The 18,642-nt window shown below is 40.3% G+C and overlaps 2 protein-coding genes and 1 long non-coding RNA gene across 8 annotated transcripts in view; 2 read left to right on the top strand and 1 right to left on the bottom strand.

Moving 5' to 3' along the window:
* The first annotated feature begins 288 nt into the window (after positions 1 to 288).
* LOC144060677 (uncharacterized) lies at positions 289 to 1,186 on the top strand. The gene is made up of 4 exons (XR_013295974.1): positions 289 to 434; positions 523 to 566; positions 646 to 1,066; positions 1,138 to 1,186. It is a non-coding gene; the product is annotated as an uncharacterized LOC144060677 (long non-coding RNA).
* Positions 1,187 to 2,534: 1,348 nt separating this feature from the next.
* Positions 2,535 to 8,743, bottom strand: LOC144060209 (CASP8 and FADD-like apoptosis regulator). Of its 3 annotated transcripts, none has more exons than XM_077579508.1 (9): positions 8,541 to 8,743; positions 7,163 to 7,225; positions 6,709 to 7,064; positions 6,231 to 6,336; positions 5,980 to 6,115; positions 5,555 to 5,598; positions 5,292 to 5,373; positions 4,657 to 5,161; positions 2,535 to 4,195 (listed from the first exon to the last, which is right to left on the bottom strand). In XM_077579508.1, exons 2-9 carry the CDS (start codon positions 7,190 to 7,192, stop codon positions 4,069 to 4,071), a joined length of 1,386 nt encoding a protein of 461 aa, XP_077435634.1. In that variant the 5' UTR covers positions 7,193 to 7,225; positions 8,541 to 8,743; the 3' UTR covers positions 2,535 to 4,068. The 3 variants fall into 3 exon arrangements, with proteins under 3 accessions (XP_077435634.1, XP_077435632.1, XP_077435633.1); XM_077579506.1 differs by lacking the exon at positions 8,541 to 8,743 and adding an exon at positions 8,098 to 8,178; XM_077579507.1 differs by lacking the exon at positions 8,541 to 8,743 and having other exon boundaries at positions 7,163 to 7,960.
* The window catches only part of LOC144060208 (hyccin 2), a 34,999-nt gene continuing 24,607 nt past the window's right edge, over positions 8,251 to 18,642 (top strand). For 2 of the 4 annotated variants that reach the window (XM_077579502.1, XM_077579503.1), the window contains exon 1: positions 8,252 to 8,442. The gene's annotated coding sequence lies outside the window, so the exon portion shown is untranslated. Of the gene's footprint in view, positions 8,443 to 18,642 lie in introns of all 4 variants that reach the window. The other 2 variants (XM_077579501.1, XM_077579505.1) reach the window with 2 other exon arrangements.

The following is an 18,642-nucleotide window of genomic DNA, read 5'->3' as shown; positions in this document are numbered from 1 at the left end:
AATAAATTAAGTAAAACTTCACAATAAAAGCTTTCTGCAGCACAGACGTTTTCAGTATACAACACAAACAAAGGATTTGAACTTGCTGTTTCAATACTTTTGAAGGGGACTTCTCGATTCAAAAAGATCATTTTGAAAATTTGTGGCTGTATATTTGTTTTGTGTTTGTATTTTCCTTGATAACATTTTCACTCGGATTTGTGTTTGAAATGCATGGACATTTTATTCTTTGCGTTGATTTGGAATGAATCAACTCCTGCACACCTGATTGTAATCATTGAGTGCACGATGCTGATTGGTGCAGGTGCTTAAAAGGGGTCCGTGTATTTGACAGCATCAGTAACAGCAGTACACAAGAACAAGCTGACGTTGCCAAGCCAAGTAAGCAGAACTCGGCAACCACATTTACTGATGGCTTGTGACTTGGGTGTAAGGTATGTTTTTTTTTTTTTTAATAATAACTTTGTCTATGCTGGTATTTAATTTATCTGTTTGTTCATTCTGCATTTTTTTTTTTTATAGCGTGCTTGTGCTCTGGCTGTTAGCCTTTGGATCCTATGCAAAGGGTAAGCACCTGTAAATCTGTGAACTCTCAAAATAATAATTAAAAAATATATATATATATATTATTTCCTTTTTAATTAGGACATGGTTCTAGACAAGGAGGTTTTGCTTCTCCTTTTGTGTCAGCCAGGGCTTCCCCTCGAAGCCAGGCACCTAGTTGGGATCCACAGCCGTACAGTCAACTTGAGTCTGATGCCGGTGCTGACGAACGGTATTGGGCTTCAGCGCCAATGAGGCATGTGGCTAAACCCTACGACCACCACCAGCAGCACGGTGAAAGTTTGTCCCATGGTGAGGTTCTTGAGTCTGGCGTCGAGTCACTGGAAACAAGTTGCCCTCCCTGTCCTGATTGTCCCAGAATTCCCACTTGCCCGTTACCTAATTGCCCTCAGCCTTACTGCGTGCCGGATTATCTGCCTTGCCCTTGCACTCAAAAATGCTGTAAACGTAATCGCAGGTGTCTCAATTGGCATCCTTGGTAGGCTTCTCCATGTCTGAACAGGTAAGAGGAACTGTAGTCCATGTTTTGAAATGTGAACCGGCACACTAACTTGTGAACTTTATTGCATTCAGGTATTTGTCAGTTGGCGTCCACAACAATCAATAAAATATTGAAAATGAATTGCCTTTTTGTTTCTTGAGCAGGATGTATACACTTTACTTACATTCATGCAATATGCACTAGCTCAATTTTGAAAAAAATTTGGCTGCTTATTGCGTCACCAATGCGATCCGATAATGACTTGGCCTATGTAGTGATTGGAATTGAGACCCGCTGTGATTGGTTGTTGCTTAAAACCTGAGCAACTCCGTCCATTTTCTTAACCGCTTAATCCTCAAGGGCAAAATGGCCACATTCTGACATTGATTAAAAAATGCTGGATTTTGCTGCTTAACTCATATTACACTAACACGATAGTCACCAAAATTTAGACGAGTGGGAATGCATAGAACATATTAAAAATACATTTGGGTTGATTTTTTTTTTTTTTTTTTTTCCCCCTTTGAAGTGTGCAGCTAGGCATACGCTCATTCAAATTGCATTGGTAGGCAACTTTTCTTCTTTTTTCTTAAACACTCACGGTACAAATGAGAAACTATCAACATTAGGAAAACTTCAAAACCAATAGGGAAAAAAAGTAACAAGGGGTAGATTAGAATTTTACATGTCTTTCTATAGACTATATGCTACGATGGAGGCGGGACTTCCGTGTTTTCACCTATCAACTTTGTTTCTGTTTCCGGTTTGCGACAGTACTTGCGCTTCCGCCTTTGTGCCGCTCGGTTGCGTGTTCCCCTCGACTGGTACGAGGCTTGAGTGTGTAGTGTCCGAAGCATTTCAGATAGCCGAGACGTCCTCCCGCTGATGAGCGGGGGCGTGGGGGTGCGAGTGTTGGAACGTGGCCGGAAACTGCGCTGATGTGTAAAACCCGAAAGTCCAAAAACAATTGTGACTTATTTTTGTTAAAGTGTAGAATTTAGTGCCATCTAGTGGTGAAATAACAGAATGCAACAATTTGACGCATATGCGGGCCTACCAACAATTTAGAGGGAGGAAGCTAGCAAGAGTGGCTAACAAAAGTAGCTAGCAGGAGAAGCTAGCATAAACTAGCGTGAGCGAAGTTCTCCTTTGGGTGTTCCTTGCAGAAAGATGGCGGCGAAACATATCTGCCTCTTATGGCGCGACGTGACCTATGTAGTAACGATTACTAGACTTATGGTTACATAAAAATAAATAAAATGTATGTTAATGTGATTGGACTTGTTTTTTGCTTAATAAAATTGTTTTGTAAATTAATTAGTTCACCACTAGATGGCGCTAAATACACACCGTTCCTGTAATCTTATTTTAAATAGAGTTTTGGATATTTGTGTGTGCACGCGCATGTGTGCTGCATTGGTCATCAAGTACATCATATAATAGAGTAGTAAAAACACACATTCCAAATACTATCTAAAAAGAGACCAAGTCGAGGCTTTTACTGTTACTTTATTTGGTCACAGTGAAACTTTTTAATTGGAAATGCTGATTTTGTATGCAAGAGAAATTCCCAAGTTATTCTTATGAACTGTGCTTATAAGAACCTCTCCCGAAATTGTTTAGGAATTACTATATTGATAGTATATAAAAATATATCACAAACTATGATTGAAATAGAATGTGCAGTTCAACTATATCATGTCAGTTCAGTGTTTGTAGAAACTTCAACTCCAGTTCTTATTAGAACCGTCATAAATGTTTATAGTCAATACGGGCACATCATATCACAAACTATGCTGTAAAATGCATATCACATATTTGAACATACACAATGGGAAATGCACATTTGTAAAACAGTGCCCATATACAGTTTAACATTACAAAGTATGAAACACTACAAATATGATTTAAGCTGCTCTGTGTACGTGGCAAGAAAAGTGGCACACTGAATAAATACAAAATCTATTATGTAATGGAAGTTTTAAAGTCTGTATGATACAAAAAAAAAGTAATGTTAAAAGTGATTGACGTGAACATGCAAGAAATGATAAAACATACAATTTACCAACAGGTTTCACCATTTAGCCAGTATCGTGGAACACAACACATCAAACAACATTTTAAAGAAACTTCCAACTTGACGCAGTCTCTGAGACCTCACCTCAGTGAGCGTCAACGACTAACTCAACAAGTGAGTCTTGCTTTTTCTTTAGCTTGCCTTGTGTGTCAGTGAAGAAAAAAAACCCTGAAAAGTGCAACTGTTGCCATTGAACCTCAAATGCAATTTAGTGTGACTGGAAAAGTCTGCCTGTTCCTTACATAAGCAATACAAATATTTTTACATAAACTAGTTATTTGGAATAAATATTCACTTCAACACAACGCCATTGATGATCACATCACCTTCATTGTCCCTCTCCATGTTAAAGTGGTGAGTACTTTTACTTCATTTGAGTAATATATTACACATTTTACATTTGTGTGACAGTTGCTAACTTTTTGTTAAAATGTTATCGGTGTAGAAAATGCCAAAGAAAAATCCCTAAAAATTTAGAGCAATAAAGGCAGAGGGACCCGATCAGGTAAGTTGATCATATATTTTTTGTGGGGATGTCATTACTCATTGAAATCCCATACAACGGTGTATTAGGGCCACGTATAAAATTTTATTTTATTTTTTTAGAAGGCGGGGGCAATATTCAGAGAAAAAACTCTTTATAAAGTTGCAAATTTGGCACTTTATAAAGTGGCAAATTTGCGAGTTTTTCTCTCTCGGGATATATATTTCCCCCGCCCTTAAAAAAAAAATATATATATATATGTATATAGAGAGAGATTTTTTAAATTTATTTTTATATACGTGGCCCTAATACGCCGTCGTAGGAAATCAGCGTTTTTTTCCCCCTTTTTTTCTAGTATGCGCAATATTAATGTTAGGTGCCACTATCTGCTCTGCTTTGCAGTAGTTAGTGGCAGTGCCATACTATGCCTGACAACGATGAAATGAGCAAGTAGCTGGAAGTCTACAAGTAAAGATCTTTTCTTAGCGTGGTTTTCAGGTCAATGTGATATTCCCCACCAGGATGCCTCCTGTTGTGCTCAAAGATGGCTCTATTCACGTCCTTGTGGAGATCGAGCACATGTCTGCTCCTGTTAGAATAACACACACAAAAACATTTGTTTAGCACCACAAAATAAACAGAATATAGAAAGTAAGTGATGGAATCAGCATGCGCACACACAAAAAGTTAGGGATGGTCAATGTCATCTTTCAGGTAAAATTTTGGGATTGAATGTAAGACATGACTTTTACAGGTGAACTTGATTTGACCTTCTGTGAACTTTTCAATGCACGTCATATTTAATTTGGGTAGAAAGTAGCGAAAAACGAAACCGTTGGACATTAAAAAATTAAGTTCAATTTGACACTATCTTGTATTAACATATTCATGGATCAAATACATGTTGTGAATTTTGCAGCTCTGCTCCTTGAAACATAGAACTGTTTTAATTTGTTTTAATTACGTTGACCTATAAAGGTTATAGTCAATTTCATACAATTTCACCCTAACTTTCTTGTGAGTAGCGGGGATGTTTGAATGTTTCCGTACCTTCCCTGGCTCCTGCCTAAGGTGTCTGTCAAAGCCTTGAGGTAAATGGAGCGGTGTTGACCTTGCCGTAGTTGATCTTCTCCAGTCCCGCAGTGACTCCAGAGCACATCCGCATCTGACGGGAGAGAATCGGAAGCCAACTGGTCCTCACCACCATCCGTCTCCAGGTTCTCTTCCCAGTGGTCATCTCTGGCATAGGGTTGGACCGCCGGTACAGTATAACTCTGGATGAAGAACAGTTTTGGCTTGCCAACCAGTCCTGAACACGCGTCCCCGGTGAAAAGACGGCGGACATCTTTGAGACGGAGCCCTTCGCAGTTTGTGTCTGTGGCCAGGAGGTGAGTGTCGGTAGCGCGACTGATGATACAGCAAACAAAGCCGTCGGCTTGTTGGTGATGATTTCTTCGGGCGACCCTTTTGAGCGTTGAAACGGTCTCGACCAGGCCAAGCCATTTGTGCAGGGTGACGTTGAAGTGGAGTGACCTAAACATGTGCTCCAGCATCTCTGAGGATGAAAAAATGTCACATATAGACAAACACAGTATTTTTAAAAATATAAATAAATAAACACTTTTTCCCACCCCCTGGTAGGAATGGGCTTCCATACTAAGGTCTACTGGCGCTTGGTATCTCACCTCCATCATTCCCCACGCAGTCTATAATGAGGCACACTCCTCTGGGCTCACTGGTAAACGTGTACTGAGGAGTAACAGGACTCTGGATGAAAGCACAGACAAGTTTGAAACTCACCATGGGTTAAAACAGAGCAGCAAAAGGTGGACAAAAGTCTCAGGACACACTTATCGATCTATTGAATAGCTCACGGAGTAGTTTAGTAGAATAGTTTTCTAGGTGTCCCAATACTTTTGTCCATTAATACTATCAGTAGGAATCTTACCTGGCAGGCATGGTGCACCACTTCTTCAGGTACTGGTAAGTTTACTGAAATCAGATATACACAGGAAATCAATGAGGGTGGGAAAAATGTTGCTGCCAGTACAGTAAAGTGGAAAACTATTTTAAGCAGTACACTACTACTAATTTCCCAACAAAGCATGTGAGAATGAGTTCATTAAATTACTGTATGAATGACGTAGGCCTCCTCCCCTGCAGTACTTCCCGAAAATTTATATTTTGATCTCAACATAATATCGGCACACATCAATACCTAATTAAATTTTTTAATGCTCTCTCTACCAATCTATGCGTTCCATCAGTGTAATCATAGTCATGTCACTTGAAATGTAAATACACTCCAGTATACTGTAAACTCTAATTGAGCACTTGGTTAAAGTACTACAGGGAAAATACTGCGCCACTCACCTGACATTTTATACATCTTCAGTTTTTTGGCCAGGTCAACCCTGCCGACAATTTTTAAACATTCTTCCAGAAAGTCCACTCTTTTGGGGGAAACCTTATCTAGGTGCTCCAGTTCTATAATCAGGTCCAGGAAGTTCTGCAATATTGGGAAATGTTCAGAATGAGAAGTGAAAGTGTTGACAAAAAGTATTTGATGTGGCAACAAAAAATGGCCCAGCCAACACCAGGAATGCACTGCAACATTATTTTACCGTGGCAGTTTCCAGTTTCTCACGAGGTAGCATGTTACCCAGTAGGAACTTTACACTGTCCACATCTTCGCTGGCCATGTCTTCACTTATATGAGCCATTAGTACTCTGCGTGAGGGAGCAGAGACACGAAATGAGAAACACGTTAACAGATGTGAATACAGTACTTGAATATTTAAGTGGGACATAAGAGGATCTCAATTTTTTTAATGGCTTGTATACAAATAGTTGCCAGTTGTGTTCCTACCTGACTACCGTGCAAGCATAAATCGTATTTATGAAATTATGAACTAGTACGGCAGACGTTTTCATAATATATTAAACACCTGGTGTGACAATAATTCATAGAAAGGGGAAATGATAATTACATCTATGATACTTTCCTTGCTGTCAAAGGTCAAACGTATCAAATTTGAAGGGTGAAAACACTGTTAAAACTGTGAATGAAAAAAAAAAGTCTCTTGTAAAGATCTGTCTCACCTGAATCTGGACAGAACCTGTCTGGATCTCAATATCCTCTCCACTTCATCCCTGCCGGACCCAAAAATCTGCCTAAGGATATCAAACCTTCTTAAATGCACCAAGAGCTCAGCCAAAAACAGACTTCCGGTGTCATAACTCATGACTTTGGATTTTAGCGTCTCCTTCATATGGGCTGCGGTATTGTCTGTGTCCAAAGTCTCACACAAGTAGAAAACCTTCGTGCGTTCACTGCTGCCGAGAGCCTCTGATATTTGATGAATAGCACGAAGCATTTCGGTGTCGGACACAGCCATTGATGTAGGAAGTGGATTGCAGGCCTGATTTTGACGATAAACATCCAGTAGTCCTGGGAACTAATACACAAAACAAAAGTATGATTCGTTAAAGTACTCTACAACTTCTGACATGAAATATATACCTAGGGGTATGAAAAGACCAGAAAGAGACTTACTTGTAAAGTTGACGGATCAATGTGCGTCATAAGAGAGGAATTTCCGCACACGTATTGTGAAACCTAAACAAACATGAGCGAGGTTAGAACTTTCTACTAGCAACTTGTCGACATACTAGACGGGAAGTTATCTCATTCGCTACAGTTTGGTTCGGAAAAAGAACGAAAGTAAAAAAAGAAAATAACGAGAGGCGGGGCTTCCGTTTTCCGGTTTTTCTCGGGTCAATTCAAATCAAACTTTATGTACCTTCTTTACAACGAGCAAAATTTCCTATATTTGGAAAACTTTTAACTTTTTGCATAATTACTTAACATTTACTGATAGTTATAAGACCATCTAAAGTTCAAATTCTGAACTTTTGCTTCTTTTTAATATCTCTTTGACTCTTTCATGGTAATGGGCTCTTTGATGATCATGTTACGTCATACGGAAACTGTGGTGAGTCACAAAGAAATATGCTGCATTCCAGGAAAGTGGGAAGTCGGAAAGTCCCTGATCACACGAAAGCATTGAGGCGAACGTAAACAACAAAGAGGCTTGCTAAATTTGTTGTTCTGGTTCACACAGTCTGTACAAATCAAGTTATGTTACGTGGAGTTACTTATTTCGAATAATTAAATTAATATTATAATATGATCGAGCAATGATGTTTTACATTGTCCATAGCCTATTGATTTTTCACAATTGTGAATCATGATTTAATCATTATGATATTTAGTGTTTATTTGACTGCATGGTTAGCTATTCTTTGAACTCGTGATCCTTGGGGTCATCCATGGTGATCAATTCATCTGTTTGGACAAAGCCACCTGTCTGTCCACTAACCTGTTTTCTGGGTTTGGTCAAGTGACGTTCTGCATAAAATATCCCAGTACAAAGAGCGTACTTCATGCACCTAAGGTGGATATCCGCTATTTCAAATAAATGCACAAACCTCTTTGGTGTCTTCTGCACTTTGAAGTAATCGTGATCACGACGCCGTGCAGTCCGAAGGTCCTGAACGAGTGAACTAACTCCCCCCCCCCACACCTTTTTTTTTTGCTGAGCAAGCGAGCACCACTTCCGCTCAGCTCGACCAATCGCGTCGCACGCTGCTTGAAGCATCGTCGCAGTGCACACACGAGCACACACGCACACACAGGAGGCGCTACTCTCGGTCACAGCCGAGCCTGGGATCCGCGCGAGGGGAGCTGCTCGACCCGGGTGACCGCCCTCGCCAAACATCACCGCCGTTTCCCCTTCCTCGGGGACGCAGCCACCGCAGCGACTGTCACTACAGGTGGGTGTCTCACGAGTCGCCGGAGAGGAAGACGAACACAGAATAGTAGGCGCTGACTTGAAGCGTTACCATCATGGTTGTGCGGGGTTGAAGGGTACCTGAGGCGTTTTTAGGACGCGGCGTCCTCAGTGTTGAAAGCCGGGTGGAGCGGAGAGACACAACGGATGGTGAGTGGCGGGCGGTCTCCGGCCTGGTCACGACCGAGGACAGAGGACGTCCATACGGGCCAAGCTAAAGAGCCGAGCTAAAGTTAGCTAGCCGCGGCGGGGCTCGCGAGCTTTCTATGGCGGTGAGTGCGGTTAGCGACGTGGGTTGGAACTTAGTGTTCACGCATAGAGGAAAAAGACGCGCTTTAATGTTTAAACGTGCAATATAACTACCGTGGTCATGGCAACGAAAGGCGGTGTAGTTCCGTGTACGTAACGCGCAATTTTTGTGCCACCGTGGCACGAGTCCTTCTAGGGACACTCCATTAGGTACACCTGCACTACTTATCAAGCAGCTTTTCAAAAAATAATAAAACACAGTGACGATCAGGTCAAAAGAGTCCTAATCAATACAATATTTGATGCCTTTAATGTCTTCTGTCAACACATCTTCTGTATTAAATATCATGCAGGTGTACCTAATGTTATGGTTGTTGTAACTGCCATGTTTGTATGCCTGAATGATTGAGAGCCACTGAGATTTATATAAAAAAAAAATAGTTATTGCAATAATAAATTAAATTTCAGGCAATTGTCATGTTACTTACTTAGTTATGATCTTACAAGAAACTTGTAATTTTGCAAAAATACAGTAGTAATTTTACCAGGAAAAAGGGATATTACGAGGTAGCACTTGTGATATTATGAGGATAAACTGATATGAGAAAAATGTAAAATTATCTTTATGGCAGTTGTGTTTGGCGAAAGCAGCAATAATTTATTACTATATTAATAAGAAAAAGGTTGTAAATTTCTAAGGATAATCATGAAATCAAAGGGCTATAACCAAAGAGCAATTGTGTGAGAAAGTATTCTAATATTATTTAGGTAACATTCTAGTATGAGAGAACGTAATCATTGAATGGGAAAAAAATGTTATGTGAAAAGTTTGTAATTTTCCCAGGGAAAGTTGCATCAAAAATCATTTGAATAATGTCACAATTTTACAAAAACAAGCTTGTTATAGTACAAAAGAGGAAATAAGTCAAATATTTATGAGGCTAAAGTAATATTACAAGAATTAAGTTGTTCTATGGGAAATGTAGACATAAATTTGTAAAATACGAAGATTTTTTAAATGTGACAATAATTTAATGATAATATATTCGTAATTTTTGAACAATATTCTGTAGTCCCTTTAATTATTGCAAAGAATATGTTTGGATATTACAAGAATACAGTCCAAATGGTTACAAAAAAAGAAATTCTAACACTGAGGAAAAGGGTAAGTAATTTTAACAGAAAAATATTGCATTTAAAGCATGTGGAAAAAGTATTTTTTTTCAAGTCATAGCTTAACAAAAAAAGTTGCGATTCAACAAAGCAAAACTACGGTAAAATGAATTAATTGTAATGTTATGTGGAAAAAATAGTAGTTTGACATAAAATAAAGTGATGGTAATAGGAGCACAAATACTTTCATTAAGCTGAAGACACAATACCTTTTCCCCCCATATTCATAGCCCAATTATTCCCTAATAAATGGCATGTAGGCTATGAATGAGCCGATTTTCCCCTCATTTTGCTTCGAACTTTGCAATTTATTTTGTGTTATTGGGTTGTGAACTTTTATGAAATAAATGATAATTTAAGATGTTTTCCTGAGTTGCCTTGGAGAACTGATGTCCTGTCTGATTAAGCAGTAGTGAAGTTGATCAAAAGTTGTCTGCTAATTTCTGCTTTTCATCCACTATATTTCTCCTGTGTGGTTGTTTTGCAACGGGAGCTTGAATGATGAGGTTGTTTGGTTCTCAAAGTACTTTAAGCTAACAACACCCTAAACATGAATGGCTTTTATTAATTCCCCTCATCTTTGCATAGGCGGGTTCCTCAAATCATAGTTTCACTGGCAAAAATGTGGAACTGATGCCACGCCATCTGCTGCTTATCCTCAATTATCATCATCATCATCATCCCCTCCTCCACCTCCCTTTCTCTTGTCTCTGTGGCTGTGTGTTTTGGGACTATCACTAGGACAGCAGACTATTTTAGAACAGAAACTCCCAATTACCCATTTAATCTGTCTCTCTGCATCTCCTCCCGCCCAGTGACAAATGGCACCCGTGCTTAGCAGGCCTTTTCGAAATGAATTGGGGGGGGCTGTTATGGCGAGGTTTCAAAAATAAATCTTCCTTTGTTGATAGCGTAAGAGCTGATGAAAGCGCTTCACATTAAACGTACGTACAGCATAAAACAAGATCACTGCAGCTCACTGGTTCTTGTTGAGAACGCAGTAAAAGGTAAAAGCCTCTTTTACAAAAGACAAAATTGCTACATCTGAGTCGTCATTTATCCGCCTTTGCCTTTTACGCGGATGCCATGGATGCTGGATATTGCCGCAAATGTTTGCTTTCCTACAGCCACACATCATCCCACAGTCCCCTTTCAAAGCGAGGGTTAAGAAACTATGGCCCATTACATTGATTTTTTTTTTTTAGGCCGATGCCGATTTTGATAGTTGGCTAGAAAAACATTAAAATTACCTGATTTTGGGTTTAAACAATGGCGAATCTGCACGTAAATGTGCTTTTTGTTTCTTTTACTGTTCCCTTGGTGTTTGTGGCTCTCCTTTCCCACATGTGAGGGCATTACAGTAGAAAGAATACCGAATAAACCCATCAAAAAACTATAAATTGCAGCTTTCTGTGACATAGCAGGGTAGGTGAATTGCAATATTGTTGTGGGTAGTGCTGTCACTATGAAATATTTTTATAATCGATTAATCAACTGATCTCATTCATTTGAATTTGACATTGAAGTGTATAGCAAAAGCATTTTTTCCTGATTGATGTTTATTAACCAGTGATTGGTGTCTATTTCACACTTTTTATTCAAATAGTGGGGGGGGACTAATGTTTTACTATGTTACCGGTTTCTTTATTGTTTTCTGAAGTAAATAACAGATGGTTGCAAATGCCTTATTCTGATCAAACAATGAAGATGATCAGTTATCTTTCATGAAAAACTACAGAAATCAGTGAACAATTACTGTTGATTTGCTGAAATCTGACGATTGGGACAATTTAAAAAAAAAAATGGCTCCAAACAATCACTCGATTATTAAAATAGCTGTCGATGAATTTGATAATCGATTACTTATCGATGAATTTTGACAGCGCTAATTGTGGGGGAACACTGTATAGACGTGCGATGTATAACATACTGCACTTGTTGCACTGTGATGATTGTGTTATTACAACAGGGCGGGAGACACGAGTGCAATATAAAATGTCACACCCCTGTCTCGTCTTTCGGGCATTCCTTTGCACATTGGCGTCATCCCATCACACTACTGTTATGGCTTCTCATACTACCTCCTCATTCCGTGTTAGTCACCAATGGTGAATTGGATCCTTTGCCCTGACTTCCATGTAGGGTCAGTTACCACACAGTGGTGCGTGTAAATGCGAGTGGGCGCCGTCGTCTTTTTACCCAAAGTTAGCTGGGAATGGATACAGTCCTAGCTCCCGACAACTCTGAACCGGTTAATAATTCATGGAAAATGGATGGACAGGTTGTTGAACAGCGTACAACAGTGCAAAAGTGTAACAGAGGTGTGATTGTAGTGCGACAGAGTTATCGGAAAAACATACAATGTGCATGAAGCTCCGAAGTGCATTGGCTCCCTCCTTCGTGTGGCAACTCGCTCACCCAAAGGATCAAAGCTGTAATTAGCTGACATGGATTAGTAGCGGGGACTGTTTTCCACTGCGCCTGCCCCCGTGGACGCAGCGGATCACACAAGCTTCAAGCCCACTGATGGTCCCCTACGACGTCCACATTGGAAGAAACTAGTCAAATGTGATTTTTTGTTTTTTTGGTGCTCTTCCTGAGAGCTTTGAGATAAGAGGCTCCCAAGACATCATGCACACTTTACCTGTGAAGCGCTTCTATCTTTGAATGTGTCAGAATTTGCATTAGTCTTTTCCCCCCTTGCCTCTAAATGTGTTTTTGGTGCGCATAAAAGCCATAGTGGAATCATTTTAGGCAGGTTGCGTGCACAGGCTTGACAGTCGGCTGGATGTGACTCACTGCTTTGCCATGTATCATGACTGTCTGTGTTTTGGCTGCCACTACAATCTGCACAGCAGCAGCCATTCTTTGATTATCTTTCTGTCAGGATGCCCAGCACTGAACCATAAAATACTGTAGATTAAACGACAAAGTGCATAATTGATTGATACCTGTAAGTACATCAAGGAGAGCATCCAGAAAGCACATGTCCGAGACCAAGAGCAAACAGTTCAATTGACTGACTGGTCCCAAAGTCTTTGGTTGGGAAAATAAATAAATAAATCAACTTTTTAGTGGAACCTATCAGTCTCCCTCCCTAAAGATTGTTCTGATTTCAAAACAGTTTTAAAGCATTTAAAAAATCTATTTATCCAAAATCTTGTTCTTGCACTGTCCTTTCTTTTAGTAATTTTAGTGATCTACAAACACTCATTTTGGTCACCGTAAAACAAAGTAAGCCCACAAACTCAACACAAGCTTCTTAGAAAAACGGAACAGGGCAAATAATAGACAGAAGAAGAGCCAACAACTTCCAAGAAATATAAAAGCTGTATTTAAGAGACACGATCAGTAGTCCTACTTAAAGTACAGATTTATTGCAAGTTGACTTGCACGCAGCAAACCCTTTCTGCGTAATATGTCGTGACAGGCTGGCAAATGAGGCAATGAAGCCGTCAAAAGTGCTTTGGCACACCAAACCCAAACACTCGGCATTAAAAGACAATCCTTAGAAGTTTTCTTGAAAGAAAGAAAAAAAATCCTCTAAGATGGGAGTAGCTCGTTGAAGAGAAACAGACACAGGCGTCCCGCTAATTTCAACAACTATATTCACTTTTATGCTGTGTTGTGTATTTAATCATTTGGTTTCATATATTTCTATGCTGATCTGTAAAAACATGTCTGAACAACATGAAACCGGTCCATGGTGGAAAAATGGTAGAACACAGCAGTTACAGAAAATGGATGGATGTAAGGTCCCAATGGAAAACAAGGAAACGATAATCCGAAAAAGTGTATTAACTGATAAATGACAACCTCTTAAAGTTATTTTGTAAAGCTATATTAAGACGTGTAGACCCAGCCTTAACATAGCGTCCTGTAAGTATATTATTTACACATTTTCTTTCTCTTAACCACCCATGTTAAAGCAACTTTTTTTTTCTGTCCGAATAAGTGTTAAAGCCAATGAAGAAGGTGCGTGATATTTGATTTAATACATCCTAGCCAGCGCTCACAGAAACCTATTTTAATGCGACAGGGTTGTCAGTGTTAGGTAACATCATCAGGCATCATCACCCTCCACCACGTTCTCGCCGGCTCGCTCTGCCGGTCACGACTCCCTGTCAGTCCAAAGTTGAACTGTCGCCAAAGCCCGGGCGATCCATGGAGCCTTTGAATTAGCGCCAGCTATTTGATGTCCAGATGGGATTGGAAAATACGTGGAAGGAAAGCGTAGGAGAGAGCACTGGGGAGCTCGGCGCCTGTTAACAAACCTGCTCCGGAACGCGACGTGGAGCATTAAAAGGATAATAACATCGGGGAGTGGTCTCACTAATGCTTATTAGTTTGGCTACAGTTAGTTGCTGAGGGCATTTTGTCATTCTTACGCTAGTATTTACACCAGCCGCAGTGCACTTTGTGGAGCCAAAATGTGAATCTCATCATCATGGTTTTAACGCAAGACGCTGTGTTCTCAGGACCAGCACTGAGTATGCACCCACTGCTTTTGTGCCCCCCCCCCCCCCCCCCTCGCTCTCAGCTATCCCTTTTGCGATTAAAAGCCTGTGTTCTGCCTTGTGGTCGGCATGCTCAAGGTCAACTTTTGTTGAGGCTTTGCTTGGCAGCAATGCCTCTCGCGCCCCCAAATGTGTATCATCGGGTTGATTATTTATGATGAACTAATCTAATGCTAAATGATGGGTAAACTCTGGGCTTAGACATGCTATGATTTATTTATTGAGGGAAATGGAGAATCATTTGCATCACCCAGCACTCTGTCTTCCATGTTTCCACCCAACAGGTCAGTACAGTTCACTTCAGGTTGCCATGGGTTAGAATGGTATGTCTGGATCTGACTCACTGGGTGTTGTGTATGAGCTTCATCTATCCATTATCTGTTGTCCGCATTAGGTCCTCAAGGGTAATTGGAGCTAACTGGGCGGGAGATGGAGCACACATTCGATTGGACACATAGACCAATGACCATTCCGACTCACATTCCCAGCTATGGACAATTTAGTCTTTAGTCAACCCAATATTCATATTCACTTATTGCAGCATTCATCAGCACTCTTGGCTGTTAAGGTATCTGAATGGATAAGACTCGCGAATACTTGAGATCTGTTACAAAATACTTGTTTTTTGTGTGGGGTCTTTGAATCTCTAGTTTGTGTCATGTCTATTACAGACAAGCATTTGCAGCATTGTTTAATGCTGATCTATGGTCTTCATGGGTTCTTTAGCGCCAATATAAACAGATCTTTTAAAGTAGATTAGTGCTCAACAGAGCACAGAATCCACCAAGGCCAACAAATCCGGCCTATCTGAAAGTCAGGAGTTTTCAAGTCTTTTCAGCTCCTTTTCATGGATCCCGCTGGCCTGCTTTTCCCCGCTGCAAGTGGACTGTGACAAACAGTGAAAATACATCATTCTTCCCATCCCAGTATTGTTCTTGGCAAAATAATGGTGCTTTCTTGGGGCTTAAATAACATGGATGTAGCTCATCTCCCCATACCCGATGTCACGTTCTTCTTTCAACGGCAAGCTAGTTGCGACTGAGTCAACAGCGCCGTTGCTGCACTCCATTTTGCCTCAATTGCTACTTGACACAATTACAGTGATCAAAATTAGCACGATGGAATGGAAAGAATTCTAAACAATCAGTTTATTGATTATTATTCCCATCTCATTTCAATACATTTATCTAGAACCTTATCAAAAAAAATGGCAAGTACTTGCTGGGCACATATTCCAGCTCACCACAGAGTTTCATGAAGATCAAATTTTTGCCTAACAAACGGAAATCCAAACAATATCCCTCCCTTCACTCGGAGCTAATACATGCTAAGAAGATTGTCTACTGTGCATGCATATGCCACTACACCTAGTGTTTACATTCAAGTCCTCTATGAAAGTCTCAAGCGTGAGGCAGTATGCTGCTGGCGTTTTACCTGCACTCTCAGTCTCTCTGCAATCTGCATGTTTGTTGTGGCTCGCCCTGTCTAATTGGTGGAGCCCTGTGTGTGTACCGCGTGTGCGCAAGAGAGAGGGATCGTGTGTTGCAACATGGGCCCATCCCAACACGTCTGGCCCTGCAGCTGCAGTTGCTAATTTTAGCCCTGGATGTGCGTACGCTTCAGTTCCCCTCGCCTGCCCTATGAGCATTGAGGAAAGGATGATGCTGAGCGTGGAGATGATTCTTCTCTCCGTCTGTATCACAGTTTGCCATCACTGTCTGTTTTTTTGTGTGTTTTTTTTTTAGCCTTTCAGTCATTCTTGCTGAACAAGTTCAGGATATATTTAGCCCGCCCAAATATGTCATTTATTGTGTCCTGGGGGAGAATCATTGATTTGCCCAGGAACATATTGACTGTGCTTCACTCTCTGATGACCTTTGCTGAGCCAAACTTCAATGGCATGTGGTTTAGACTTTGTACCTGTCCTCCTTTTGTAATGCATGGATCTCTTTAAAAATAAAGACCAATCATTCTACGCAGCTGAATTTGCTATTCATAAAGCTCTTTCTATTCCAGACAGCCCAATTCGCCGCCGAGTGGCTGGTTCTCGTAACGATTAAGAGAGGCCGACGGGGCGGGGATTACAGCCGTCCGTTTCACCGTGGTCGCGTATTAGGAGGTAATCCTCCTTCCTAAGGAAAGTGTTTGGATGAACTGTTAGTGTGTGGGTGTTCCTCGAAGACCAAGAAAAGATGAGAGATTCCCGGTTTCCTCTTGAGTTGCAGGAATGCATATGCATGTTGTTTGTTAGTTATATATGTACCTTGATGTGATGATAGATTTTGGTTGGATATTCATTTGAAGAAAAAAAAGGGTAGTCTGAAGTGGCACAAACCGGCACAGAGATTGCTCATGCTCAATAATTCATGGTTGAGTGAGCTCAGATGACCTTGGGGGGAAAAAAGCAATGTTGGACTGCTGAAACTTGGCACCGCTCTTTTGGGTTTCTAACATAGTCCTTCCTGAGAGAAATCTCCTTCAATGCAATTCAGTTCTTTTTAGTATCTTGTGTATATAGTGGTGGTGGTATTATACAGACGCTCCCCACCTTACGAACGAGTTACGTTCCGGACGATCGTTCGTAAGGTGAATTTGTTCGTAAGTTGCTTCAGTGCTATATTTTGTATTATAATTTATGTTTAAAGCCTATATAAGTATATTGAAGGTTTATATAAGTATGTTTAAGGCTTGTACAAGTAACCTGCATTGGTTTGTACTGAAAAAAACTTTTAATAAAATGGAGAGAATACGTACAGTACTGTACTGTACTACGTATGTTAGAGAGCGAGAGACACACACAGTATGTACATGTACGTAATAAGATAAATAAAATGAAGTTTAACTTACTTTTGGAAGATGTACTCGATGCTTAAGGAGATGATGGAGGAGGAGGAAGAGGAGGATTTTATATCATGAGAGATTCTTCGTCGTCGCTGGAATCGGCTTCAAAAGTTATTTCCTGCTTCATGGGGACCGGCGTATTCTTCCTCCTCCTCCTCGCCACGTTGCTCAGCCTCCAATGAGCTCTCACAGCGCCAATCATCGGTATTAGCGGCGGAAAGAAGCACTACGCGCAATACAAAATCTAACTTACAGCATTTCTTTCCAAACATTTTTCGACATACTGTACGCGCAGAAATGTTCGTATGTACCGTTGTTCGCAACTCGAATGTTCGTAAGTAGGGGAGCGTCTGTATTTAACTATTGCACAGAGTAGTACCAGCCATTTTTAAAGGTGTTGGCCTAAATATCTATAATGCATGTTTTTAAGTAATTACTAATAAATGTATCATTATTAGCACGTTTTACTTAAAGCTCTGGGAGGTTTCAAATTTGAATCTCAGCTCAGGCCTTCCTGTTTGGAGGAGAGAACGCTTCACTGACTTCCTTGCTTTCCTTTCAGATTGTTCTATACTTGCTTTTATCCAATCACTAATTATTTTTGGGTCAACGTTAAAGTGCTCAGTAATTTCAGATTTAAAGTGGAGGCTCCTACTTGAGGAGATATGGTAGTACCAAGATCTCGACCCAAATTTAGTCTGTGAAATAGGTGTGTAAGTAATAAAAAGATGAGAGGCAGGATCTTATTGTACCGTTTTACCAAGTCCAGGATTTTGAAACAAGCAAAAATCAAAACTAATTAAATTGTCCCAACAAAAGTCATAAAAAAGGGGTGGTTTCGCTCTAAAGATCAATTTCTGGTAAAGTCTATCCTTGTAAATATTTAAAGCCGGTCTCTTCCGCCTAACTGCAGCTGGGGTCGACAATGTCTCTGTCTTGGTTTATCCAGAGTTTGAACACCCTGGTTTAATAAGTTACTTAGTGTTAGAACTAGAAATGCATCATCAGTGTGTATGTGTAATGAATAGAGTATTCTTCGATTTTTGGCGGCAGACCCACTCAGTATCTACAAGTAAGCTATGAGGAAATTGACTTCTTGCGTTGTATTCATTATATTTATTTATTTATTTATTTTCAATTAAGTTGAACTTAGCTTATTCACATATCATACTCATTTTTGAATTGCATACTGCTTTTCCGCTGTATGATACCGGTTTAGCTTGACTCTGGTTGCCATTAGTGCTATTTCGTTGGCAAAAGATGATGCTACCAGCCAGTACTAATTCTAAAACGAATAGAAGTGAACCCTGGCTGAACAGGGTTCAGTGACGTGAACCTCTTCTGGTTGCTCAATGTTAGAGCAACTAACATTTGAGGATGGAAGACCAACATTAAAATGCATG

This window comes from Vanacampus margaritifer, chromosome 11 (assembly GCF_051991255.1).
Source record: "Vanacampus margaritifer isolate UIUO_Vmar chromosome 11, RoL_Vmar_1.0, whole genome shotgun sequence".
Taxonomy (NCBI): domain Eukaryota; kingdom Metazoa; phylum Chordata; class Actinopteri; order Syngnathiformes; family Syngnathidae; genus Vanacampus; species Vanacampus margaritifer.
This window is presented reverse-complemented; position numbering and strand designations above follow the sequence as displayed.

Coding starts and splice junctions, on each gene's coding strand:
- LOC144060209 (XM_077579508.1), bottom strand. CDS start 7,192: ATGACGCACATTGATCCGTCAACTTTACAA. Junction 6,116..6,230: donor AGAAACTGGAAACTGCCACG/GTAAAATAATGT, acceptor CCAATATTGCAG/AACTTCCTGGACCTGATTAT. Junction 4,196..4,656: donor TTAGGCAGGAGCCAGGGAAG/GTACGGAAACAT, acceptor TTATTCTAACAG/GAGCAGACATGTGCTCGATC.